At 49.1% G+C, this 25,360-nt stretch overlaps 8 protein-coding genes across 8 annotated transcripts; 7 read left to right on the forward strand and 1 right to left on the reverse strand.

Moving 5' to 3' along the window:
• Positions 1 to 8,454: 8,454 nt before the first annotated feature.
• On the forward strand, positions 8,455 to 10,499 carry N7537_001448 (C2H2-type zinc finger protein; the record flags this gene model as incomplete). Its single annotated transcript, XM_056892506.1, has 2 exons — positions 8,455 to 10,269; positions 10,326 to 10,499. 2 exons carry the CDS (start codon positions 8,455 to 8,457, stop codon positions 10,497 to 10,499), a joined length of 1,989 nt encoding a protein of 662 aa, XP_056757501.1.
• Positions 10,500 to 11,901: 1,402 nt separating this feature from the next.
• N7537_001449 (uncharacterized protein) lies at positions 11,902 to 12,523 on the forward strand (the record flags this gene model as incomplete). Its single annotated transcript, XM_056892507.1, has 3 exons — positions 11,902 to 12,039; positions 12,116 to 12,216; positions 12,320 to 12,523. Exons 1-3 carry the CDS (start codon positions 11,928 to 11,930, stop codon positions 12,521 to 12,523), a joined length of 417 nt encoding a protein of 138 aa, XP_056757502.1. The 5' UTR covers positions 11,902 to 11,927.
• Positions 12,524 to 13,247: 724 nt separating this feature from the next.
• On the forward strand, positions 13,248 to 14,702 carry N7537_001450 (DNA replication factor Cdt1 C-terminal domain-containing protein; the record flags this gene model as incomplete). Its single annotated transcript, XM_056892508.1, has 1 exon — positions 13,248 to 14,702. One exon carries the CDS (start codon positions 13,248 to 13,250, stop codon positions 14,700 to 14,702), a length of 1,455 nt encoding a protein of 484 aa, XP_056757503.1.
• Positions 14,703 to 15,252: 550 nt separating this feature from the next.
• N7537_001451 (mismatch repair ATPase MSH2) lies at positions 15,253 to 18,160 on the forward strand (the record flags this gene model as incomplete). The annotated part of the gene is made up of 2 exons (XM_056892509.1): positions 15,253 to 15,276; positions 15,353 to 18,160. The coding sequence occupies 2 exons, from the start codon at positions 15,253 to 15,255 to the stop codon at positions 18,158 to 18,160; spliced, it is 2,832 nt and encodes a 943-aa protein (XP_056757504.1).
• A 435-nt stretch (positions 18,161 to 18,595) lies between these two features.
• On the forward strand, positions 18,596 to 19,106 carry N7537_001452 (N-acetylglucosaminyl transferase component; the record flags this gene model as incomplete). Its single annotated transcript, XM_056892510.1, has 2 exons — positions 18,596 to 18,715; positions 18,834 to 19,106. The coding sequence occupies 2 exons, from the start codon at positions 18,596 to 18,598 to the stop codon at positions 19,104 to 19,106; spliced, it is 393 nt and encodes a 130-aa protein (XP_056757505.1).
• An 11-nt stretch (positions 19,107 to 19,117) lies between these two features.
• Positions 19,118 to 21,402, forward strand: N7537_001453 (phosphatidylinositol N-acetylglucosaminyltransferase subunit Q/GPI1; the record flags this gene model as incomplete). Its single annotated transcript, XM_056892511.1, has 3 exons — positions 19,118 to 19,252; positions 19,318 to 21,003; positions 21,058 to 21,402. The coding sequence occupies 3 exons, from the start codon at positions 19,118 to 19,120 to the stop codon at positions 21,400 to 21,402; spliced, it is 2,166 nt and encodes a 721-aa protein (XP_056757506.1).
• Positions 21,403 to 21,738: 336 nt separating this feature from the next.
• Positions 21,739 to 22,193, reverse strand: N7537_001454 (uncharacterized protein; the record flags this gene model as incomplete). The annotated part of the gene is made up of 4 exons (XM_056892512.1): positions 21,739 to 21,834; positions 21,923 to 21,993; positions 22,052 to 22,089; positions 22,153 to 22,193. 4 exons carry the CDS (start codon positions 22,191 to 22,193, stop codon positions 21,739 to 21,741), a joined length of 246 nt encoding a protein of 81 aa, XP_056757507.1.
• Positions 22,194 to 22,507: 314 nt separating this feature from the next.
• N7537_001455 (exosome nuclease subunit RRP6) lies at positions 22,508 to 24,772 on the forward strand (the record flags this gene model as incomplete). The annotated part of the gene is made up of 1 exon (XM_056892513.1): positions 22,508 to 24,772. The coding sequence occupies one exon, from the start codon at positions 22,508 to 22,510 to the stop codon at positions 24,770 to 24,772; it is 2,265 nt and encodes a 754-aa protein (XP_056757508.1).
• Between the last annotated feature and the right edge of the window lie 588 nt (positions 24,773 to 25,360).

The raw sequence follows: 25,360 nt of genomic DNA on the forward strand, positions 1-25,360 counted from the left end.
CTAATATCTATTTACTGCACCAAATCCATAATAGGAGTACCACGCAACGAATGGTACTCGTTTAAAGCCAGGGATCACCTGTGGTATATAAATTTAAGAAAGCTCCCGAGAATGAAAGAGGTTCAAGAAGCAGCGAATATTTGAGGAACATGAGGTATACAGCAAGCTATCACTAGCTAACTGCAGCCAGGAGCACCGAAGGCGAAAAGGCGCAACATTCCATGCAGCAAATGCAGCAGAGAACCCACTCGCGCGAAGATCTGTGTAGATCGCCTGACTTTCTGTCATTCCATAGAATATGTCGTGCTCCAAGCAATATTTGTCGTCGGTTGAGAGATCCTGCTGTTACCGAGGCCCATCCGACATTGTTAAGGGATTGCTGGACCATCTCGTATCTTCCAACATTTTGATCCTTGCGAATTCCGTCACTCAAGTTGGTACGTTGGTACTCAATCACACAGGCAGTTCCAAATCATCAAATTCGAAAGTGCATTTCGTTGTCAGCGGACTTTCTGATATCCACGAATGAGTCCCAAAGCAGATCATGCATGTTTGGGCCAAGGCTGCCTCAGCATAAGGGGCATAAGATAGCGCTGCCAGATTATAAAACAGCAAGAGCATCACCCCCACTCTGACAGTGTCAACTTTCATCACTTGATGCGGCCGTTCAAGTTCTCAGTCAGTATGATCTGGAGTGGGGTAAAATAGGGATTCGAGTGATTATAGAGACCGCCTATTAGACTTCGACGGTTGATACAGGTACACGCCTCTCCTTGTGGGCAATACTGACGAGGCTTTTCTTTTTCAACGATTTTCCAGCAAGCAAAATTCCGCGCTCTGCTTTGCGGTAGCACCCACGAGACAATGTACATCATCGGATTGGAGAATGTATTTCCTTGTCTGCCGACTTCTGGGGCTCTTGAGCAGTGCCGCAAAACAAATGTACCATGTTTTATCTCTGGCCCAATGAAGCCCTAACGTCACAACATAATGCCGCACAATTTTATCCTCAGAGACGGCATGAAACAACGATAATGTCACCCTCACTCCGACGGTCTTAACTCCAGCAGAGTGACCATCTTTTTGGCAAGTGGTCGCTGATGTCAAGCCCAATTGACACCATCAGAAGACTCCTGTCCTTGCGACGGATACTGGCAGAGACTCTTCTTAATGAACGATTTCCCCAACAAGAAGGATTGCTCTGTTTTGTTTTTGTAGCAGCACAAATAAGACCTGGGACTTCTTTTTACCCAATCAGCGGTCATTGCGCTTGGGGACAACAAGTCATGGGGAGGTGGACCTGTGTATTGCAGGCCATAGTGCCAATTGTCGAGAGAACCCTTTTTTTAGAGCTGCTACCAAAGAATGGGGAAGAGAAAACGAAGGAACCCGCTTTCCATTGGCATAACAAATGAGGCGTAGTATCAGCTAGGGGAACTGAACAACCAAACATCAGGCATTCAAACAGTTCCTCATATTTGGCCGTGTCAGGATGCCTCTTAAATTTGCATATCCCGGAATGGAGTCCTGTGACACCAGCAAGAAAAAGGGGGGGCATTGTCTGATAGTAGTATATATCAACACTTGGATACCTATGTATATAGGTAGGCGCGGGCATTCTGCTCCCATGTCGACCTTTCATCGCACCCTGTCTTGAGCATTTGATTAAGAGTCGGCCATTTGATTGGAGGAAACGAGTATTCATCTAGCTTGTAGATCTTCTTCCTCTCCTTTGCTCTTTTCGGCCACTTTTCTATGTCTTCTGCTTCCTTCGAAGTTGAACGGGGGAATTGAAGATTTGGATTGGAAGATGAGTGCTTCATGGAATTTGAAGGTTCATCCGTTCGTTGAGTGACAGAACAGATAAGCCTAGAAATAAGCCTTCATGCAACAATCCCGGAGGCGGGAAGGAGTCCTCCTGGAAGTCACAAGTCGCGGATTTGAGTGACTATATAGACCACCTAGTAGTGTTCGATGGTCGGTTCAGATCACGCAAGGCAATGCGTTCGAAAGAGTAATCTGTATAAGTATTCGTTAGAAAAGTCTCTAGCATAGTATCCATGAAACTTACCGAATCCACCTTGCCGTACTTCATCGAACAGGCTCCCTAGAAACAGTCTTATTGGGATTGAAGTTGTAGACAAACACCATATGAGCCGCCCCTCCGAATTTTCATTGGATTCGTTTGAGAGAAGGGCTTTTTTTCATGTGGGTTAGGACCCTCCAGGCTCAAGGTTTTTCTCTTTCGAGTCATTCCGAAGAAACCGAGAATTCTCTCGTGAGTGGCAACGATGACCGTACAAGTTTCTCAGAGTGAGAACGAGGCAAATCTGCGATGTGTGGAGAGATCATGACTCCAATCTTCTGAGGGAAGTTCAACCCTGGCGATCCCTTTGGTTGGACCCTTCTGGCTCGGTTTGGTGCCGCGCAGAAACATCGAGGCTCTTGGTATCCATTTGAAGCCACCCCGGCTCTTAGGTTATTCTTCGAACCCCCTCAGTTTTTGGTTTCGTTTTCGAGCCCTTCCGCTTCTTTGGGACTTCGTCTTCGTTCGGGGACACTGTCAGACTAGGATATGGCCTCCCTAGGCCCTAAACAGGAACCCTGGTTTTTGTTATGGTCTAGTGGTAAAAATGGCTGTGTTATTTCCAACGGACACTTTTCCGATCAGATCAGCCTGCTTTGGTACTTGTTGGGTTTCCGGTGTTTTCTCTCTCTCTCTCTCTCTCTCTCTTCCTTTCTCCACTGGCTGCACTATAGAATAGTGTCAGCACTAGCGATGGTTTCAGCATATGGACACGTCCCGCAGCCATTCCCAATGCGTCTGAGAATGTCCACCTGGGCGGCAAAGCACTGAATACAGTGTAGTCGAAGAGTAGAGCTCCAAGTCGAGAGGTCCTAGAACTCTATCTTTCTAAATTTAAGTTGGGTGCCAGGTTGGAGCTTTGCAAAAGAAATAATCTTACATCTCCAAATTTGGTTGCGGGAGAAGCGAAGGATGAGACAGGTTGATGATCTTGCAAAATCGCTCGGCACAAAGTTCTCTCACATCTGGGAGCTCTATTATGTGATAGTCGTCTACTGCAGCGTATCAATCGAAATGGATCACGGGTAGTATGGCGAATTTGAATAACAATATCGTTCCCGAACTGTCGACATCGAGTCTAGCACAAGCCATTTTCTCTTTGTGTATCAATGAACCTTCTCTGCTATGCACTTGCTGGCATGAGGTAAAATCGCCATCAGGGTCTCGATTTTCAGCGAGAGTCGGTCGAAGACGATGTACGTGATATCGGTGGGCATTGCCTAAAGAATTGCCTTGTTGCTGTCGGTCATGATGGGAAGGTCGTCAACGCATGACAGGGTGACGATGATTGTTGGTAGATGAAATCGGAAAGTCGAACATTGAAAACACAACGCTGATAGCCAAGGAGGCGTTCGTACCATTCCCGAGGGAACATAGCGTTCGATTGAACTGGACGCGTGGCGACGGTTAAGAATTGCACAATCAGCCGCCATACGTTTTCCTGCTCCGAGATTCTGGCGTATACTGGGTATCCAGAATCGAATCTCCCGGTTGACAGTGACAGAGTTCAGATGGAGACATAGTCTCGTTTTGTATGTATCAGGCTTTCAGGTTGCCCGAGAAAGGACTGCCAATCATCAATCCCACCAAGAAGGCTGGTATCAAACTGTTGGACCTGCTGAAAGGCGAACTTTTATATATCTCGACAACACATCCCGGTTTTCATTGTGGCTTAAAGATTCTGTCAGAAGTCTAGACAGAAGAGCATGAAGGCACGAAACAGAATATGAGAGAAGATAAGGCGAAGAGGTAGTGTGGTTCCAGGTTGAGACAACCAAATCGAAGGATCTTTTATTGTTGTTGATGCCTAGCAACCCAAATCTAAGAATCCTTTGTTGGCGCTGGTGCTTAAAAACGGTGGATCTAATCGAGAGTTGAAGGTTAAAACGACTGCAATCATCACGAGTGAAAAAATATAAAAAATCCCCGACTCACTGTTCACATGCCTGTCCACTTAGGTCTTAGCTCGTTTCCTTCGTGGGCTGAATAGCCGGGACGGAGCAGCTGGAGGAATTTGGGTTTGAGCATTCGACATTCGACTTCAGGATATCGGTCTCTATTGTGTTGCAGTTGCCACGGATAAGGTGTTCAGCACAGTAGTTGCTCCATGTCTTAGAGGGGTGTTTTTGGTGCCTAGGGGCACGCTCGGGATGTGCCAGAAGAAACTTCTGTATACACCCGCGGTTACATGAAGTAATAAGCTTTGGGAATATGGATGGAGGGAAGACATTGGAAGGAGGAGGTAGATGGGGGAGAGATGGGGGAGATGGGTAGATGGGGGAGATGGCGGAGATGGGGGAGAAGATAGTGAGGATGGGGGAGGATGGGGAGGGGCAATAGAGGTGGGAACGAGCAAGAGAGTGAGTTGGAGATGGAGAGCAGAAGATGGAGAGAAGCTTGGAAAGGAAGAGACAAACAAACGGAAGCTTCTAGTCCCTCAATTGTCCTATAATTACATACACATGAATATGCTTATTTGAGCCTCCAACGTTGGAATGTGGACGGTTCATGATCTTGGGAAATGAACTAATAGAAGCTCTCAATATACGCCATACTCGATGCAAACAAACGGTCAGCATCATATATGCCGACTTAGCTTTTCCATCGGTAATAGTTGCCACAAAGGGAATTCGTGATCATTCCTCTACAAACCACACGTTCTAGACATTTGATTTGCTATTCACCCTGAACATCCTCATGTACTCAAATCTAGAATAATGTCAGCTATTTCATAATTATAGTCCATATCTCCCTAACTGTTAGCTTACTATAAGTATCCGAACCTTGTTGTCGCACCATGGGCAACTGACCCTTGGAAGCAACAAGCAACCAACACCTGGACACTCAAGTACCAGGTACCAGCAACCAGCCGCGCCCAAAGCCAAGGCGCGAACTAACGTACCTGACCAGAAACAAAGAAACCCATATGTACCTTGGGCCGACTATCTCAACACCAGGTTATCGGGACCTAATCCGTCAGCTCGTGCAGAACCCGAAACAAAAACCTCCGAACATCGGAAAATAATCCCCATGTATAAGTGCATATACATACACTATAGGATGTGCTACAGATGAACGGGTAGATCTACCTCTACAATTACGTCGTACAAGTACCTGAACGCGGCGGGTGTTCCAGCGTCAGATGACTCCCACGCTGTGTACCACGGTGGTGGGGATCTCTAGGCGGTTTGGAAAGTGGCTGGGAGCTGGCGTGTGCACTGCATATTGACTCAATGCCCTGGATGCAGAGGGGGCCAGATGCATGTCAATTGCTAACGAGGGGGGTTGGGGCCCAATCAAATTGGGGGAATGGCACAGGTATGGATTAGAGAATACAGAGATAGTGCGCTTTGTCCGTTTCGTCCGGTCTGAAATTCACATGTGAATTGAACTCTCAGCCTCCTGGTACTTATCGTATGTACAGTACTATGTTTATCGGTGTCTCCAAGGTTGGGGGAGTAAGGTTTATTAGTGCTTTGGATGCTGGATGATGTGTTTTTGGTGCATACTATCTAGTTATCTCATTCTATACGGAGTAGATACTGCTATATAATATGAGATAAACCAAAATAATACAATAATATAATCTATTAATATAGTAATATTATTGTGTTAATTCTTATTGTGGTCATAATATTATATGGCGGCTCCTACGTGGCCACCAGGTACGCACCCCGACACATAATCAGGTACAAATTACATGGATGGACCTGGTATGAGATGCAGAGCATAGCCTATGATTGGACTGATCAGTAAATGGTCAATGACCAGTCAGATAAGCAGACCGCTGGGAAGGCGAACGGATCGCCTCTCCAGGGGCGAAAAATAAAAACAAAACTGGGAAGTGTGCGGAGTACGAAGTACTGGCACACAACAAAGTAAAAATCGATGATCCCTGGAAGGCGTGGAGGGTGTGGAAGTTTTAGCCGTAGCCCTGGAGATCTCACAAGTCAAAGACGTCAGCATATCCACCGACCCGGACAGCCCTGGAGGCCCCAGTGTAATTCAGGTTTATCGATAAGCCCTGCAGCTTGGTACCTGGCTCTACTTGGGCGTGCGCCTCATTGTCAACCCTGCAGATGTACCTACAGGTACCCGGGGTCTGGGATTTTCCCCTCTTCTCGTGGGATGTAGCGACGATCTATGCGTTTTCTTTGGCCCCTCGGGGTATTTATATGGATATACAACGTGGGTTGTAGATTGTATTCTCCGCTGTACGCCGTATAGGACTTTTCCCGTGACGGTTAACTAAACTGTCGATCATTCGGATTAGCGGCAGGAGCCCCATCTTTACCTATAGTATTTGTTCACATTGCCGAATCGTATCCCGCAAACTATATATACGTAATGTAGATTAATATGCCGCACTTGGTCAAGGAGGGGAACCATGTCTTCCATGGAAATAGTAGTGTATATCGCCTCTTTTGTCCCCGCCAATCGTGTTTGCTGGATCAGAACCGAACCTCCATGGGGCCGATCTAGGGCCAATGCGGTACAGTACATAGTCAGGAATTTTTGATTTGCTACAATATATGTCAAACCCCAAGGAAATAAGCACATCATCCACATCGGCCGTGGCGTCACATCCGATGAGCTATTTGACCCCAAGGTCCAAGCCAAATGAATAGAGTACATTAAAGTACATGGGAACCAGGGATCCGAGGATGTTGTACAGCAATCACTTCCAAGGTTGGGAGTTGCCGTTTGCAGACTCGAGGGAAAGTGGGGGGAAAGTTTAGCAGCGACGCAGGCACGATGGGCCAACGGGCTTAGTCCCAGGGGGTGAAAGTTTCAGATGGAGAGTTGCCTGAATGCGGTTTCAACGGAGCTGCCGGATCATCTAAATGACGAGTGCTTTTTATTATTATTTCTGGGTTCCTTGGGTTCACAGAGTAATAAGTATTGAAGGAGGTATGTTCTAGAATGTATAGAATATATTCATGGGTACATATATATGTTATAGAATGTATACAAGATGAAAATGAGATCTATCTCTTATCAACACCCCCGCAGTCTTAAGTAGGTGTAATCTAAAATTAACTAACATGGGCTTGAGCTAATGTAAGATCCTCCAGAAGAAGGCTCGAGCAAAGCATTAATATTGTATGAAGACTTCGTATCGGGGCGGACCATTCGGAACTCTTTCCCCTACCGCGTAACCATTATTTTCTAAGAGTATGACGAAGTGCGATACTGCGATACATCCACGCGATGCAAGGGGGGGGGATATGGTTGAAGGGGGGTTTAGGGGGGAATGGAGGAGTATATTCGAGGTTAACCCTAAGAGCTCCACCAAAAGAGTCTCGACCTTTTTCTCCCCAAGAACCAAACTTGTCGAGGCTTGGCAGTGCCTATTTCCAGGGTCTTGGAAAGATGGTTAACGTCAAGAACCCCCAATTTCGATGGTTTAACCTACTTTTGTATAATACATTCCTATATAGCTCGAGGGAAGAACTAGGTCTAGACTTGGATCTCCAAGTCAATGTCCAAGTATCTTCAAAGTAGCTCCAGTAAGTTCAAGTAGTTCAAGTAGTTCAAGTCACTAATGAATCATGGAGGTGCCTGGTGCCTTTTGAATAAAATGGAGACACGCGGATATCTGGTGAAACACTTAATGATTCGCATCGGTAGCCCCGGAAGGTCTTTTGAGTTCCTGTTGAGTTCCTGCCTTTTTTTCCTCTTTACTCTTCTTGACTCTTTTTTTGCCCCTCGCTTCTCCGATAAGCCTCTTCTTCTTCTCATCGTCACCATTTTCTGTTTCTTTTTTATATCCTCGTATTAGTATATACCCTTATATACTCACCCTTTTTTCCTTTTTTGTTCGTTTTTTCCTACCCGGCTGATCGGATCTCTATTTCTTTTCTTTATCTTTTCTGGAAATATTTCAAGAGATGATCGCGATCAGCTAACGACCTTCCCTTTTCTCTTATTTCTTACATTTCTTACATTCTTGACCTCTTCTCCCCGCCCTTGCGTTTGGGATCCTAAGTACACATTCTATTGCCGCCCCTCTTTCTCTTCCTTCTCTACCAGAGTAAGCGCACCTTCAAATCGTACGTGTTGGATCTTTTTCGACTCTCTTTTGGTCTCTTTTCTCTCTCTCTTTTTTTTGGCCCACTCAAGTAGTGTTCAGGTTACTGAATTTGCGCAAATGTTCACAGTCAATCCGACCAGACGCCGCGTCTTGTCTCCGATTTCTCCGTAGCGCTGCGGTTTTTACGACTCGACATAGAGACATAGATTCCCAACTGGTCCTGGGGTGATTTTTCCGATCGGATTGTCGGCTTTGCGACTGGTGGTCAGGAACATTCGCATTTGGCTCTCCGAAGACCTGACATCACTTCCGCCTCCCACCCTCTTACGTCGCTATGGCTTCCTTTCTCCCTGTCAACAACTCGGCCCCTGAAGACCACGCGATGGATGGAGAAGCTACACCCCGTGCGGTCCCAAATGGCGTGCCGGTAACACCGGACGTTTCTTCGACCGAGCAGTTTCCGGACAGAGTTTCACACCACAGCCGCAGTAGCGACGCTTCATCCCGCACAACCTTGACCCACGCTCGAACCCCGTCAACATCTGACGAACACATGCACGATTCCGAGGGAGAACAAGACGATTCCGATCATGATCAGAACATAGGGAGTAACGCACCGCCCTCGAAAAAGAAGAAAGGTCAACGGTTCTTCTGCACCTCTTTCCCTCCTTGCAATCTGAGCTTCACCCGGAGCGAACATCTGGCTCGCCATATTCGAAAACATACCGGTGAACGTCCCTTCCAGTGCCACTGCTCTCGCCGGTTTTCCCGACTCGACAACCTCCGCCAGCATGCTCAAACGGTTCATGTTAATGAGGAGATTCCCGGGGATTCGCTAGCGGCCACGGGCACACGGTTCCAGCGCCAAGTCCGTACAGATCGAGTGCGGCCACCAGGCCGGGCGCGGGCAGGTACCGGGGGCAGTGTTGGCGGTCATGTCCGAGGTCATAGCAGGAATTTGTCAACCTCAAGTATTACGTCCACGGCTTCGACATTCAGCCAACCTCCGGAACTTCGGCGGCGCCCGCCACCTTTGATCATGGCCAACGACCCCGCAGCTCGGTCCCGACTGGCAATGGATTCCATGGGAGAACCTCCGAGTACACCCCCGGCCCAGATCCGTGGCGCTCCTGGTCCCTCGACAGCTGGATCACCATACACCCCCTCCAATATGTTTGCTGCTACTGGTGGGAGCCCCCAATTTGCTTCGCCCATATCTGGTACAGCACATGGGTTCTGGGAAGGAAAGACAGCTGCCCGTCGTCTATCAGTGCCGACGAGCAGCAATCCTTTTCTCGCTCAGCACGGCAACGCATATCCTCCGGCATATCACACTCCCGCCGGCGCGCCTTATCCAAACGCGGCTGGCGTGTTTGCAAGCCCCACTAGCACACATTACTCTGCATCTCGTGACGAGGGCACCCTAAGCGCAGCCGAAGCGGAGATGCGGAGGAGAACGTGGCACCCTTCGTCGTACACAGGGTTTCCACGTCCTGGAACCAGTGGGCTAAACCAATATCATACACCAGACAATGTACCGGCCTCATTCGGCACCAACGGTTCGACCGAGCATCCGCCCCGACTCCCCGGAATTGAGAGTTTCGACAAAGTAGTCCAACGGCCGATGACACCACCCACCAGGAAAGCCAGCCCTATGCAGCTCGATGGCCACCATCGTCCACCACCTAACCCAGCCTTTGGATCTGGATTCAATTACGCACAGCCAGCTCACCGTCCACCACCCCCAATCTCCGGCCCTGGTCACCGACGTGGCCATGTGTCCTGGGATATGTCTTTGCATCATAACCTAACCGGACTGGATATCCGAGACCGACGCCCATCCACTGCGTCTGCTTCACAATGGGGTCAACAAACGCTCGCGGAACTCCAAAATGTCTCTTCCCGCCCGTCGTCATCTTACCAGCCTTCATTTGGCCCAATGGCCGAAAAAAGCCCGGAAGAGTATAGGGGACATCGCCCGAGCCTTTCAACGGGGAGCCGCACGCGAACCTCCCCCGAGGATTCCAGTAGCAGCGAGGGTGTGCATACCCCATCCACCGCATCGCTTGAGTATCATCCCGCGATTGTGCACAGCAGCGGATATATCGAATCTCATGATTCCTCACTACCTTCCGAACACCCTTCACAGGTAGGAACTCCTGTTCGAACGGACGGCTATCGCCCCGGTTGCTAACGCCGTCATAGATCTGTGGCCATCAATCCTCCCACGCGGACGGCTATGAAGCCCACAACGACCGGGAGCCCAGGCCTGACGTCTTCTCAGACTCTCCTGCCCGAAACTCGGGCATGGGTCGCCTGGAAGCTCTAGTCGCCGTCGCCACAAGCGAGAACAAAGGAGCAGCCAAGCTATTTCTGTAAATTGTCTGGACAAAGCCCTCCTGTTCTGTACCATTCTACACCATTCTACATATGAAGGTCATATTCGCTTCCTGCAACTAGCTGGAGAGCGATCATCATATACTTGGCATTCCACCTTCCGTCTATCTCCCACTCCCGATTTACAGCCACTCTTTGCGCCCACCCTACTTCTAACATTCAGCCCATTGGCCTTTCCCGGCTCTTCCAACTCTTTCTTATTCATATATTTCGGGGATTCTCATATTTGCCATTTTGTGAAAGCGAGACCCTTGATGAACTGACGACTTTTGACGACAACTGATACACGACCGGGAAATCTAGCCCATCCTTCTTTTACCTGTGTTCGGGGGTCTTATATTTGTGTTTATGAATTTTTTTTTTCAGACGGTTCTGGATAGCAATCTTTTTCGGATGAATTCTTAGTCCTGAGCTGCATGTCTCGGCGTTCGCATGGGAAGTTTGTGTGAATGGAGTCATGTGCATGACGATACCCTATCGATCATTTGGTTCCTCTTTCATTTTTGGTTGTGGTCCACGGTGTGACTTGAGTGTTGCATTTCGCTCTCTCTATCGGTGGGCTCTTCATCTATCCCATCCCAAGTCCCTTTCCTCTCTCTACCTTCTCATTTCGTTTTGTGTCTTACTATATTTTTGGGGGGTGGACCATGTCTAACGCTTTAACGGACTATAACTATGGAAACTTTTGATATCTTTTATGATCTGAATATGACTGGAATGCATTGATGCTGCTTTTCTTCTACTCACAATTCACGTACAAATCTAATCAAAGGAACCCTTCAAAGATCACGCAAGCATACACCAAGGGGTTTGAGAATGGAGCATTGGGGCGGTGAGCTTGATTGTAAGGATGCGGAGTAGAAGATCGGAACCATTACCATATTGTATGAATTGTACATTGTAAGGTCTAGAAGTTCTGCTCTTCTACAACCACAGTCAGCCAGATGTGGCTAGTAAGAAAACCCACAACCCCAGAACCGGATAGGCAATGAGGCAATGACTTGTAGGTGACGTCGACGGGAAGTTTAGCTCTCCGGGACTGGGCCTTGGTTTGTCCCCACTTGTAACCCTGTACGTTTCTTATGTTGAAAAGAGTATTGTAGACATTCAAAAGGGATTGAGGGATTGGGGGGTTGGAATACTTATTGAACAAGATCCAGCAGTCAATTAATATGTCAAAAGTAAAATAGCATTTGAGAGGGGAAAAAAAGAAAGAATGAAAATACATGGTAGAGGCAAGTTCTAGGACATGCGGACGAGGACTGGGAACAAGACGTCATAGTCGACTCGTTTCCTCGGTCTTGAGAACTACCTATAAAACCAAGGATGCTCCGACCTGTCAACCCCAGCATTTACTTCAATTACATACTCTACATCTTCTCCTCCCAACACTCCATTCCACTCCATATCATGTCGAAGAACCGGGTTCCATTGTATCTGGGTCTCGCTGCGGCGGGCGCAGGCGGTTACTACTTGTACTCTGCCGGCGGCGATCCTTCAGCAGCAAAGCACCAAATGAGAAGTACGTGCCCTGTCTGACCAATTTCCACAATGCTATTGAATTGCCGGTCCATGGAGCTGACTCTCCTCCACTCTAGTCGACGCTGAAAAGGCACGAGAGAAGCTCCCAGGTACAAAAAACGCCGAGAAGTTTGGCACGGATGTCGGCAAGGAAGCCGGTGCTAATGTCGATGATGCTGTAAGTCCTATTTCGTTCATGGTGTCAAGTATCCGTCCTGGATACTCTATATGATCACAACTGGAGATAATATGACATCAAATACTAACCATCCCGATTCTAGATCACCAGAGCCCGCGCCGAAGGCAAGGACTTAGCTCAGGGGAGCAAGGAAAAGCTTGATGGGCTCCGTGAGGAAGCAAAGAACAAGTTCAATGCCAATCGGGATAAGATCAACAGCAGTGTTGACGAGATCGATCGCGAGGTCGAGCAAAAAGCGGCTGAAGCCAAGGGTGCTGTCTCTGGCTGGTTGGGTGGCAAGAAATAAGCTTCTTTTCGCCCGACGATTTAATGTTATTATTTTTATTACGGCGCTGGTCGGTTCGAGAATATCATGAAGAATTCCATGTCTATGAAACTTATGTGTGTATCGTGTTGTATATGTCAAGTGTAGCTGGAGTTCATGTATGCCCAGTATGCAATGCATCCGGTGTTGGTCTGCCCAGGGCGCGTCATGAAACTGAGTATTGTTATCCAGTCTCGGTATTGCAGACCAATTGAAGACCAGCTTGGAACTAGTTTTCTGCCATGCATTGGAGCGAAGCAATGTCTAGGCGCTGAGCTTGGACACACTGACATTCCAATGCTGGAGTATTACCGTAGTGACGAGAATGCCTAGCCTTGGAGCTTTTCTTGTAATTTATACTCAATTTTTTTTCTAGAATTTATTATATCAAGACCTCTCTCTCTTTTCAAACGAGTATCCTTATATTCCATACTTAAATTGAAGTTCATATAGTTCCCGCTCACGCGTTTCCATTTAACCCGAAACGGCTAGTGTGGTTTTTTCAACGCGCCCTCGAACGCGTCTCTCCTTTGCACCTTCTCTGACATCTCCTCCCACTTTCCACTTTCCACTTTGTGCACTTTCCCACTTCTTGTTTGTTCTAATATTTCGGTATCTCTTACCTTCCCTATTATAATACAGTTATATCCATCGCCCTTTCTTCATTTATCCTCCCTCGACCGACAAAAAATTTTCAGCAGTCGCGATGCCGCGCACCTCCCGGTCAAGCTGCGTTGCCCAGCCAGCCATTCAAGCCTTCACTCGGGCAACTAAAGCCGGAATTACTCCGCAGCTGCCTGCAAAAAAGATAGCATCTCTTCCAGCCTCGCCTTCCAAAAAACGCAAACTGCAGGAACTCGAAAACTTCGATAACGGTAGCAGACAGGCGCCCATTGAGGAGGAAGGAACACCCTCGAAAACTTTGCGACTCAATGAATTATCCGTTTCCTCACCACGCAGCGGCCACTATGTATCTCCAAAGAAAGCCTCGCCCGCGAAGACCCCGAGTCGAACCCCGAGTCGACGGGTTGCCCCTGTCAAGAAAGCGCCCTCGACGCCCGCAACCCCTTCAAAGCAACGAACTCTGGACTTCGAGAAGGTTATTCCAGTGCACGAGGAAACTCCAGTTATCGAGCGGCCTGCGTTCTTCAACGATATTCTCAACCTTCACTCCTCCTTTGTGCAGGCTTTCTCCATTCACATGGCCCACAATGGCGCAAGTACCCCTGCGGACCTCCGAGAATTCCTTGGCAGTGTAACCCGCCTCTGGAATAAGCGTAAGGTGCAGATGAAGGACTTGCAGCGTCTTGTGTGGGTCTGGGAACAGAGTTCGAAAGCGAAACACATTTCGTATCGTCTGGCAAATTATGGACTCGGCAAAATTTGCATGGAGCGCACCGTGCAGGTCAATGTGCAGCCTCCAGCTTTACAAGATTCTTTCGAAGAAACCTTGGACTTGCTGTGGGAAAAGGCTCCAGAGGCCCTTCGGGATGCCAATGAGGAAAACCAAGCAACTCTATTCATCGAGTCTCTCGGTCTCTCCACAATCCACGAGTCGCTTACCCCTTTCACTGTTTTTCAGAAAGGCCAGCAACGACTTCAGGATCTGAAGGGCGGTCTGCTCCGCTTGAAGGCCGAGAGAATGCGCTCAGAGTCAGCAGAGACAACTCCCCTCGAGCGGACGGCAACGATCAGCCGTCGCCAGGGCCTGCTGGATCGCATTAAGAACAAGGAGCTACGCCAGTCCAAGCTCCCTCCCCCGCCTGCTAAGAAGGAACTCGTGCGACGTGCAGCCGCCGATCGGGTCGAGGAGGTAGCTGGGATTCTGGCCCTGTTGCGTCCCGCAGGGTATGTGGGCAATGGTATCAAAGCCATGCTTGCAGCCCAACGCAAGCCCTTCAAGCTCGATGTGATGGTTGAGCATGTCCGTGACTCGGTCCGCAGCGAGATTCCTTATGAGGAGGTGGAGATGTGTCTTGAGATTCTGTCGGATACAAAGGTGGCTGGTGACTGGATCAGTATGGTTACTGTTGGCCAGATGAAGTCGGTCGTGTTGAAGTCTTGCAAAGATGTCTCTGCCAAAGATATCGGGGCGAGAGCCGCCCAGCTGAAGGCTGACTGGGAGAAATCTGCGTCTTGTGTGCAGACTTCTCTCTTGTGATTTACGTTTTCTTTTTGGCTTACTCTTTTGTTTTTCATTGTTGGATACCTGCTCGCGGTTTTGCATCAGCGCTCGATACCCTGTACTCTATCATATGTCTATTAGCATTAAACACTACCTTAAGTAGTACTTAGCAATTAGGTCCTCGGACATCCAATCATAATACCATTACTACAAGAAAAGTCAAACGTTTATATGGATTCCCCTTGGTAATTCTTCCCCCCCCCCCAAATTTATTTAGTAGTCTTTCTAGACGTCTTTCAACCCTCGTTAGTTTTATGGCTAGACAAACTAAAAGGTGATACAACACATAAAATGAATGTATATATTACTTTCCCTGTGTATAGCCAAAAAAAATAACCACCGAAATTGGGTTTTGAAGAAACCTCTAAAAACCCCTGGGAATACGGAGATCCCACCCACTTAACGCGCGACGCGTGCACGGACCACGCGAGTTCTGGCAGCGCGTCGAATTCGACTCGTCCAAACTACCTTGATACCAGCATTTGCATTGTCCTTTGCTGCATTTTTTCCCCCATCAACCGACACCATGTCTTCCCGACCTGACTTGAAGGTATTAATCGAGCTATCAAATATTCCCCAAACCTACCAATACAGCATCCACTAACTCGAACACTGAATCGATACAGGTCGACGACGAAGTCGGCTTCATTGGTTTCTACCGTGGCCTCCCTACGCCCGATAATGATGAAACCATCCGCGTATTCGACCGAGGCGACTGGTACTCCTCGCACGGCGCCGATGCCGAATTCATCGCACGCACCGTCTACAAGACAACATCCGTGCTACGCAACCTAGGCCGCAGCGAAACAGGCGGCCTCCCCTCGGTCACAATGAGCGTCACAGTCTTCCGAAACTTCCTCCGCGAAGCCCTTTTCCGACTGAACAAGCGCGTCGAGATTTTTGCCTCGGCTGGCTCGGGAAAGAGCAACTGGAAATTGGCGAAACAAGCCAGTCCCGGTAACCTGCAAGACGTAGAAGAAGAGCTCGGCAGCGTGGGTGCGCTGTCAATGGATTCTGCACCTATTATTCTCGCCGTGAAGATCTCCGCTCGTGCAGCCGAGGCCCGGAATGTCGGCGTGTGCTTTGCTGATGCGAGCGTGCGCGAGCTGGGCGTGAGTGAATTCCTCGATAACGATATCTACTCCAATTTCGAGTCGTTGGTTATTCAGCTTGGTGTGAAAGAGTGTCTTGTGACCATGGACGTGGCTCGCAAGGACGTTGAGCTGGCGAAGATCCGGGCTATCGCCGATAGCTGTGGGATTGCTATCTCTGAGAGACCTGTTGCCGACTTCGGTGTTAAGGATATCGAGCAAGATCTTACCAGATTGTTGAGGGATGAGCGGTCTGCCGGTACGCTGCCTCAGACGGAGCTGAAACTAGCTATGGGGTCTGCGTCGGCGCTGATCAAGTATCTTAATGTCTTGACTGATCCTACAAACTTCGGCCAGTACCAGCTCTATCAGCATGACCTATCGCAGTATATGAAACTTGATGCCTCGGCCCTCCGTGCGCTGAACCTTATGCCTGGCCCGCGGGACGGAGCTAAGAGTATGAGCTTATTCGGTTTGCTGAATCACTGCAAGACACCTGTGGGGAGTCGTTTGTTGGCCCAATGGTTGAAGCAGCCTCTGATGGATCTGGCTGCGATTGAGCAACGACAGCAGTTGGTGGAGGCATTTGTTGTTAACACTGAGCTGCGTCAGACGATGCAAGAAGAACATTTACGCTCTATTCCGGATCTTTACCGGTTGGCTAAACGTTTCCAACGGAAGCAGGCCAACCTGGAAGATGTTGTCCGAGCATACCAGGTTGCCATTCGTCTGCCTGGATTTGTGAGCACGCTAGGTGATGTGATGGACGAGCAGTATCAGACCCCTCTAGAGACGGAATACACGTCTAAGCTCCGTGGTTATTCGGACAGTTTGGCCATGCTCGAGGAGATGGTTGAAACAACAGTGGATCTTGCTGCCCTGGAGAATCACGAATTCATCATCAAACCTGAATTCGATGACGGTTTGCGAGTCATCAGAAAGAAGCTGGACAAGCTGCGATACGACATGGATATGGAACACCGCCGAGTTTCTAAGGATTTGAATCAAGACATGGAGAAAAAGCTCTTTATGGAGAATCACCGTGTGCACGGTTGGTGCTTCCGTCTCACTCGAAATGAGGCGGGTTGCATTCGCAATAAGAAAGAGTATCAGGAGTGTTCGACGCAGAAGAACGGCGTATACTTCACTACATCCAACATGCAGTCCCTTCGCCGAGAGCATGACCAACTGTCCTCGAACTACAACCGAACCCAAACTGGTCTTGTTAACGAGGTCGTCAACGTTGCCGCTTCGTATTGCCCGGTTTTGGAGCAACTCGCCGGTGTACTGGCACACCTCGATGTCATTGTAAGCTTTGCCCATGCTTCGATGCATGCGCCTTCCGGATACGTTCGCCCAAAGATGCATCCTCGGGGAACTGGAAACACCGTTCTGAAGGAAGCTCGGCATCCTTGCATGGAAATGCAGGACGATATCTCCTTTATTACAAATGATGTTTCCTTGATTCGCGATGAATCGTCTTTCCTCATCATCACTGGTCCCAACATGGGCGGCAAATCCACATACATCCGACAGATTGGTGTGATTGCACTCATGGCACAGACCGGCTGCTTCGTCCCTTGTACCGAGGCCGAGCTGACCATTTTCGACTGCATTCTTGCTCGGGTTGGAGCCAGCGACTCGCAGCTCAAGGGCGTATCGACATTCATGGCGGAAATGCTTGAAACATCCAACATCCTCAAGTCCGCCACCTCGGAGTCCCTGATCATCATCGATGAACTCGGCCGTGGAACTAGCACATACGACGGCTTCGGCCTGGCCTGGGCTATCTCAGAACATATTGTCACTGAGATCCGCTGCTTTGGCCTGTTCGCAACTCACTTCCACGAGCTCACTGCCTTGGCAGACCGATATGAAAAGGCCGTCAAGAACCTGCACGTCGTGGCCTTCATTGGAAACGGCAACGAGGGCGAGAGTGAAGCTGAAACCGAGGAAAAGAAAAAGCGCCAGGTCACCCTTCTCTATCGTGTGGAGCCAGGAATCTGTGATCAGTCTTTCGGTATTCATGTCGCCGAGCTTGTGCGCTTCCCGGAGAAGGTTGTCAATATGGCCCGTCAGAAGGCTGAGGAACTTGAAGATTTCACCTCGGCAACAGCTGAAGATGGGCAGGCACAGCTTCCTGCCCCCTCGCTTGACAAATACTCCCAGGAAGAGGTGGAGGAGGGCAGTGCGCTCCTCAAGGGAATGCTACTGAAATGGAAGGCGGCAACCGAGGGCAAAGAGATGACGACGGAGCAGAAGCGACAGGTCATGCGTGATCTGGCTCAAGCGGATGGAAAGTTACAAGCAAATAAGGTGTTCCAGGGTATCAAAGCTCTATAAGGATGTGAGCTGTTCACGGGATTTGGCGTTCACGGAAGGCATGGGTTTGAAAAGGCATTGCTGTGTACTCATCTTTTTACATGTAAAGATGGACTAGAATTATATTTTCTATTATAATCTCTTCTGGATTCTCCTTATAGCTCTCCTATAAAGCAGCCAACAGGTTGCCAACGTAGTTGTATACTCCGTTAATATACGCCAGTCACGTGTAGGTCGGTCTAGATGATCAACGCGGGATGTGACGAAGCAACTTTATTCCCAAATCCAAGTTGTCGTTCTTTTTATTATCTTCAATTCGTTCCTTCGAGGCTTAACCTTACAAGAAAAACATCTAATCCTGGACTTGTCCTATCGCTGTGCCTCTAAACCACCCTCGACCACCTCATCTAGCTATGCGCGCAAGCTAAACGCGGACGGCCTGAACCACCTCGATTCATGCACCCCTTTTCCGTTCTTACTCTTGGGATCTTCGTCGCGGGCTATATTACCGCCAGGTGGGACCTTGTTACCCGTCTATACGAATTGGCCATCTTCGCCTGGGATCACGGTGTCGTGGTATGTCTTCCATCGGCCTTCGGCCATCGATCCTTGGCTCCCCCTCCGCTTGCGACTTTACCAGCTTGGTGCCAGCGCACATTATATTTGCAACGTCGCTAATTTGCTTCATATTTAGACACGAACTGCGAAAGGATTTTTGTTTCTTTCCGTCTTCTTTTTCCTCCTCGTCCTGCCGATTAATCATCTCGCATCTAAGGAGGGTCAATTGGTGAGTAACACCGGAACAACCAAAGCTTTGGGCAGCGATCGAAAGGTCAAAGCGCTTGGTGCTAGCCTAGGAATATTTGCTGACGACATTGAGGGATATATAGCATCCGCGCCACGTGAATCTCGGCGTCTCCGCGCGCGAACAATTGCGCCGTCGAGGTTCGTTCTGAGACTCGGGTGAATGATGACAATATGCTCATGAGCGATGGACTGTTGCGGGTATTTTGGCCGTATGACCTCCCACGATCCTCGTCCCCGGGTGTGATTGTCGGGTGGCGGAACTCGGAGCTTGATTTGTTTGTTCTCACGGTACTGGAAGATGTCGAGGTAGGTGGCTGCAACTGTCTTGTATGCTCGTTCGATATAAACTGATCATGCTTGTGATTGAATAGTCTAGGAATGTTGACAATGCTCTCCGGGCGGGTATTCTATTTCGAAACAGCCCTCACCCGATTGTGCGCATCTTCACTCTATGTGGACGCTCTCAGATGCATGTCCTCGGCTCGACCAACTCTCCCGAGTCTCCAACAACTTTCAACTCGTCCCACCTTGATGTGACTACAATTGCATCCCCGAAAGCTCCTCGCATCTTCTGCCCACCAGAGGCAAACCTGTCTGTCCAGGTTATCATGTACCACCGCCCGCACCCAACACGCATGGAATATATGTCGCTCAATCCGATTTCTCTGGCCTTGGGTGATAAAGCGACAAAGACAGAAATATGGGGCCCATCATCAGATAAGATCGAATCGGAGGAAGAGGGGGACAAGGCTGGGCCCAAGTCGTTGGTTGAGAAGCTCAAGCTTCATACGGTCGTCAAACACATCCCGTCACAGAAGGAGCAAGCCCTCCCGCTCATTATCAACCAAGTCAATTGTGCCTATGAGATGGCGCATCTCATGCATAAAAACAGCCATTTGATTGGAATTCGTGCGAAGAGAAGCATGAGTGTCGGGGAACGTGTCGTGGAATCGGCGACAACCTTGTGGGGTTTTATTGTCCTTTGTATTGCCCACGTCTTCTGGCAATGGCTTTGGCCTGTCGTTACCCGCATCTTTGTCGTCGGGCTTGTATGCCACCGGTCTGTTGCGGAAATTGTCTTGCGGGTTCTCGAGTGGCGTGCTCGGCCTGATGCTGCTGCTCTCAAGGATATCTCAGCAACAGCCCAACAAGTTGATATAAGGTTGCAGCAGTTTTGTTACTGGCCGATTCAATATGTCAAGCTTCGGCAACGAAAGGATAACTGGGAGAGTGTCACGACCAGTCATCCAGACTATATTCGGTTCTATAACAGTCTGTGGCTTGTCGCCAATGATGTGATTATCGGGATTGCGTTGGGATCCTACATTATCGACAACGCGAACTGGGTCGCTTCGCAAATCAACACTGTCTTGACTGGCTGGACAGTGGAGGGGTTACAGCGCACCATTTCGTGGTTAATGGATTGGCCAGCTGGCTTGAAACTAAACAATGAGCTTGCGGCGTTCCTCGGTGACTTGTTCCTATGGGTCATTGAAAACTGGGCAGCTTGCATTGCCAACCTTCAACCTTACCTTCCTGCTGTCATCTACATTGTTGGATGTTCAAGCTTTGCGGGGGCTAGCATGCCCATCGCTCTCTTCTCCGACCTTCTTTCGATTCTGACGGTCCACATTTACTCCTTCTACATTGCCTCCGCTCGTATCTTTAACTGGCAACTCACCATTATCATTTCTCTCTTCCATCTTTTCCGTGGAAAGAAACGCAACGTACTCCGCAACCGAATCGATTCATGTGACTACGACCTCGATCAACTCCTCCTTGGCACAATCCTTTTCACGGTCCTATTCTTCCTACTGCCCACAGTTGTGGTGTTCTACCTAACCTTTGCCTCGGCCCGGATGTTAATTATATCAATGAAGGCAGCGCTTGACACCTGCCTCGCATTCTTAAATCATTTCCCGCTCTTCGCATTGATGCTCCGCGTGAAAGACTCACAACGGCTACCAGGTGGTATCCGATTCGAGCTTCGGGGTGAACCAGACAAAACCGCAACGGAAACGGACTGGTCTGCGCTGGTTTCTTACATCCACCTCGAGGTATGCCCCCGTATTTACCCAAGCATCGCCTCAGAAAACTGACACACATGCTAGTCTATTCCCCTCCCCCTGCGTGCAATGTTCGATCAGTACTTCCAGCTGGGCCACCGGCTCCGAAAACACTACCTCGCGCCTCGTGTTATCTTCTGCCTTATGACCGGCCGCTTTGTGCCACCCATCCACCGCCGCAACCTCTATAGCATGCAATACAGCATGCTACCTGCCCGTCGGGCTGGTATGGCAGAGGTGTGGACATTGCTCACCCAGCCCAAGAAGGGCAGTAGTGGAAGCAGTGGCTCTGGCTCTATGGGTGGAGGTATTGGATCTTTGAGTCACCCGATAGCCAAGGTCCCGGCGAATTACGGTCAGGGTGATCTTCGGAGACGGGGTCATCGCTGATGTCAATCCACGAACTCATCTCGTACATAATGCCGATAATGTTCTTATCGTAAGTTAATATTCTTAAAATTTCCCTTGCCAGAATAAAGTAAAATAGATAAAGACACCCTAGGAGCAGAATGGGGATATCAGTATATTTAGTTAAAAGGTGAGATATGCTATGTACACAGAATGCTCTCCCAAAAGGCCACGCCGTTGAACTCCTGACCACGAAATTACATAGTATACATGGAAAATGCACGTCATCGCTGAACAGAACAAATGGCGCCAGAGCCAGGCTGCTCCTACAATCCTCCAAGAGGAAGAGGGATTCACAGAGGAGCCAGATTCCCCTACTCATGATTTCTTGAGGAACTCTGCGTCTGTTTCACTGCTGCCGCTCTTTCGGGCATCATCCACCATGGCATCAATGCCCCGTTCCTTGAGAACTTTCTGCAAGCATTACGATACCTGTCAGACATATTGAACGACTCGAGATATATGGAGATATATAGAGAGCATAGCACAAGAGAGGACTCACGTTCAAGCAACCCTTGTAGTTCTTAAATAATGCTTCGCAGTCATTGGATGAAGTGTTGCCACGCAGATATTCTGTTCTAGCATTAGCTGCTGATATTTATGCCAATGATCGAAGGGCATAAATACATACTCTCGCTATACCACTTGAGGAAACAAGTGTCATATTTCCTAGTAGATATATTAGCTTTTGATTTAACATGTGGAAACTAGGTATGTTCAATCAAGACTCACTCTTTGATATCGTTACATTCGGGGGCGATAGAAGCTGCCATATTGGGCGTAATAGGAGATTATTTATTCAAATAATATCCCGCAGACCTTGTACTCTTCTTGCTAGTCGAAATTTGAGTATTTTAGGGATATGAGAGGAAAGAACGCGGTGACGACTCGAAGATCGGCGGAAGTTCATACAAATATCGCCACGCTGGGAAGGCGGTCAGGGCGGGCCTACCATTTCTCCATTTTCTCGCCGCGACTTTTTTTTCCGTGACCTTGGATTTGGATCTACATGTCACTGCTATTCTGCGTTTCTTTCCCTCATTCTTATTTTCGCCAGATCCAGTGAACTGGAGCTCTGCTAGTCATCATGGACTCTGCAGAATTTGCCCCGTTCCAGGACAAGTTAACTTCTGCTCTGGTGCAGGTGACTCGAACTGTCGGACAGCTCTCATCGGAAGACCTGAACTTCCATCGCACCTCAAGCGCAGAGTTTTCCGAGTCGCTAGATGAACAGAGCACGCGCATCATTGCGCTGACCTCCGCCGTTATCAAAGCTGCCACCGCCGGCACCGATGTGACGGGACCAGCCCTCCACGATGAGGATTCCGTCGAGGACAATTGGCGTGGCGTGGTGGATGTGATTGACTCGCTCTTGGAAAAGGCCGATGCCTGCTTGGATGAATTCACTGGTGTGATTAAGAAGCTCAGTCCTTCGCAGGAAGAACAGGCACCGATCAAGAAAGCGCCCAACTTCCCGACTATTTACGACTATGGCCCCTCCAAGATCCCCAAGCCGCAATTGCTGTTCGATCGCAAACCTGATAACACTGATATTGGCCCCTTCAAGCCTCTTCTCAAGACCAAGCCTCATGCGATTGTTCCGTTGGAGAAATGCTTGAAGACCAAGAAGATGGAAGGTGGAATTGGTTATCCTCACCCCTACGAGGCGGAGATTGTTGCTTCGGAGTACCCAAAGCCGGTCTACCAGGTCTCCCCTCCCATTGAGTTTTTGCCTTTCGAGAGCACCACGGCTACTTTCGTCGATACTTTGGAAGGAGTCAAGGAAATGCTGAAGGAGCTCAAGAAAGCGAAGGAAATCGCTATCGATTTGGAGCACCACGACGTGCACTCCTACCACGGTCTTGTCTCTTTGATGCAAATCAGCACCCGCGACAAGGATTGGGTTGTGGATACCTTGCGACCCTGGAGAGAAGATTTGCAGATGCTGAACGAGGTTTTTGCGGATCCGAAGGTATTGAAGGTCCTGCACGGTTCCACCATGGACATCATCTGGCTGCAACGTGACTTGGGCCTGTATGTGGTTGGGATGTTCGATACTTTCCACGCTGCATCTGCACTGGGTTTCCCAAAGCGAAGCTTGAAGTTCCTGCTGAGCAAGTTCGTCAACTTCGAAGCTGATAAACGGTATCAGACGGCTGATTGGCGGGCTCGCCCACTTCCACCGGCCATGTTCGACTATGCACGATCTGATACGCATTATCTTCTTTACATCTACGACCGCCTACGAAACGACCTGATCGACAACTCCACCGAAGAGGCGAGCCACATTGATTACGTTAACGAGCGGTCTAAACATGAGGCCCTTCAACGTTATGAACGTCCTGTTTACGATGCCGTCAATGGACATGGCCCTGGAGGCTGGTACGATCTGTTGTGGCGCAATTCGGGCAACCTTCCCAGGGAGCAATTCGCTGTCTTCAAGGCTGTTCACCAATGGCGCGATGAAGTAGCGCGCGCTGAGGATGAGGGTTGGCAGTGCGTTTTCCCCAAGCACATGCTTTTCAAGCTTGCCACAATTATGCCGCTTGATATGGGATCACTATTCCGAACCCTATCACCCATGACTCCCATTACGAAGGAACGGTCACACGATCTGTTGGAGGTTATCAAGCAAGCCAAGCAAGCCGGTCTTGATGGTCCGGAATGGCGCGATGTGGCACCCCCGAAACACCTCGCAAAGGTCCTAGAGGCTGCCATCACGGAAGCCGTCAATTTCCCCATTGCTGAACGCTACGAAACGTCTCAATTTTGGGGCAACGTCTTGGATGCCAGGGAATCACCCCCTCCTCCAGCATATGCGCATGCCGCCGGCGCTGAAGCTCTGCGCCTTTCTCTTCCCCTGCCACCCATGCCGATGACCGTCTCCGAAACCCGTGACCATCTCGGCACCGCAAATCAACCCGCTCCTGCCCCCAAGCCCACACCTACTCCAGCTCCCCAAGAGCCAGAGGAGAAGAAGTACTTCACTGTCAAAGACCTCGGCGGTCCCCGCAAGCGAAAGGTCACCCCAGTCAACAACCCCGAGCAAGCCCTCTCCATCCCAGCCGACCTCGATGACACAAGCAACGATCCCGACTCCACGCAAAAGAAAAGCAAAAAGTCCCGCAAGGAGAAGAAAGCCCAGAAAGCGAAATCCGACTCCAAGTCCGAGAGCGAGGCTCCCTTCGACTATGGTACCGCCGACGCCGTCCTCAACGCACCATCCGCTGCCACAGTCGCCCACCCTCGCAAAAAGGCTTTCAACCCATACACCAAAGCGATGGAAGCCCCCTCAGGCGCGCGGAAGACCAAGCGGGAAACCCCCGGCAAGTCTCTTACGTTCCGCCAATAGACGGCTGGTCCGGAGTCACAAAAAGCATTTACGAATGGGGTTTAGGTTGGTTTTCTTTCCTTTTAGTTTATTTCAGTTAGCATAGCGATACCCGTGCGTCAGTTGGGGCTCTGGGATTCTACTTCTTGTTATGTACATGTATAGAATATCAGGTTCTTCTCGGCAATGAGATATAAAGTGTGTATATTTTCGTAGATCGGATTAAAGTTTTTATTTTATTTTTCCTTGACGATTGTAAAAATTAAAAATGAGACAATGTTTCAGTCAGCCCACAAGTCTGTTAGCCTGAATTCCCAGGTCTTGATATGCATGACGCGCATAGGACAGTCAAGGATATTGAGAAGATCCATCAACTGTTGTATACTGTTGTAGCGTACAACATAATTCCGGTGGTCCAATGGCAAATGGTCTAGATAGGTATGCTGTGCTCTCGTATGGGGTAAGAGTCAACGACATCATCGCCCCCTCCGCATTGACCATTCCCCGCTATAAAAAGAAAAAGAAAAGAAATATCGATAAATGCACAGTTCCATGGATCCCCAACTCAACAACATGGACACCCCGTAATTTTGTACACTTTAGTGGGAA

Source organism: Penicillium hordei (genome assembly GCF_028827395.1).
Source record: "Penicillium hordei strain IBT 12815 chromosome Unknown utg000001l_segment0_segment0, whole genome shotgun sequence".
NCBI classification, from domain to species: domain Eukaryota; kingdom Fungi; phylum Ascomycota; class Eurotiomycetes; order Eurotiales; family Aspergillaceae; genus Penicillium; species Penicillium hordei.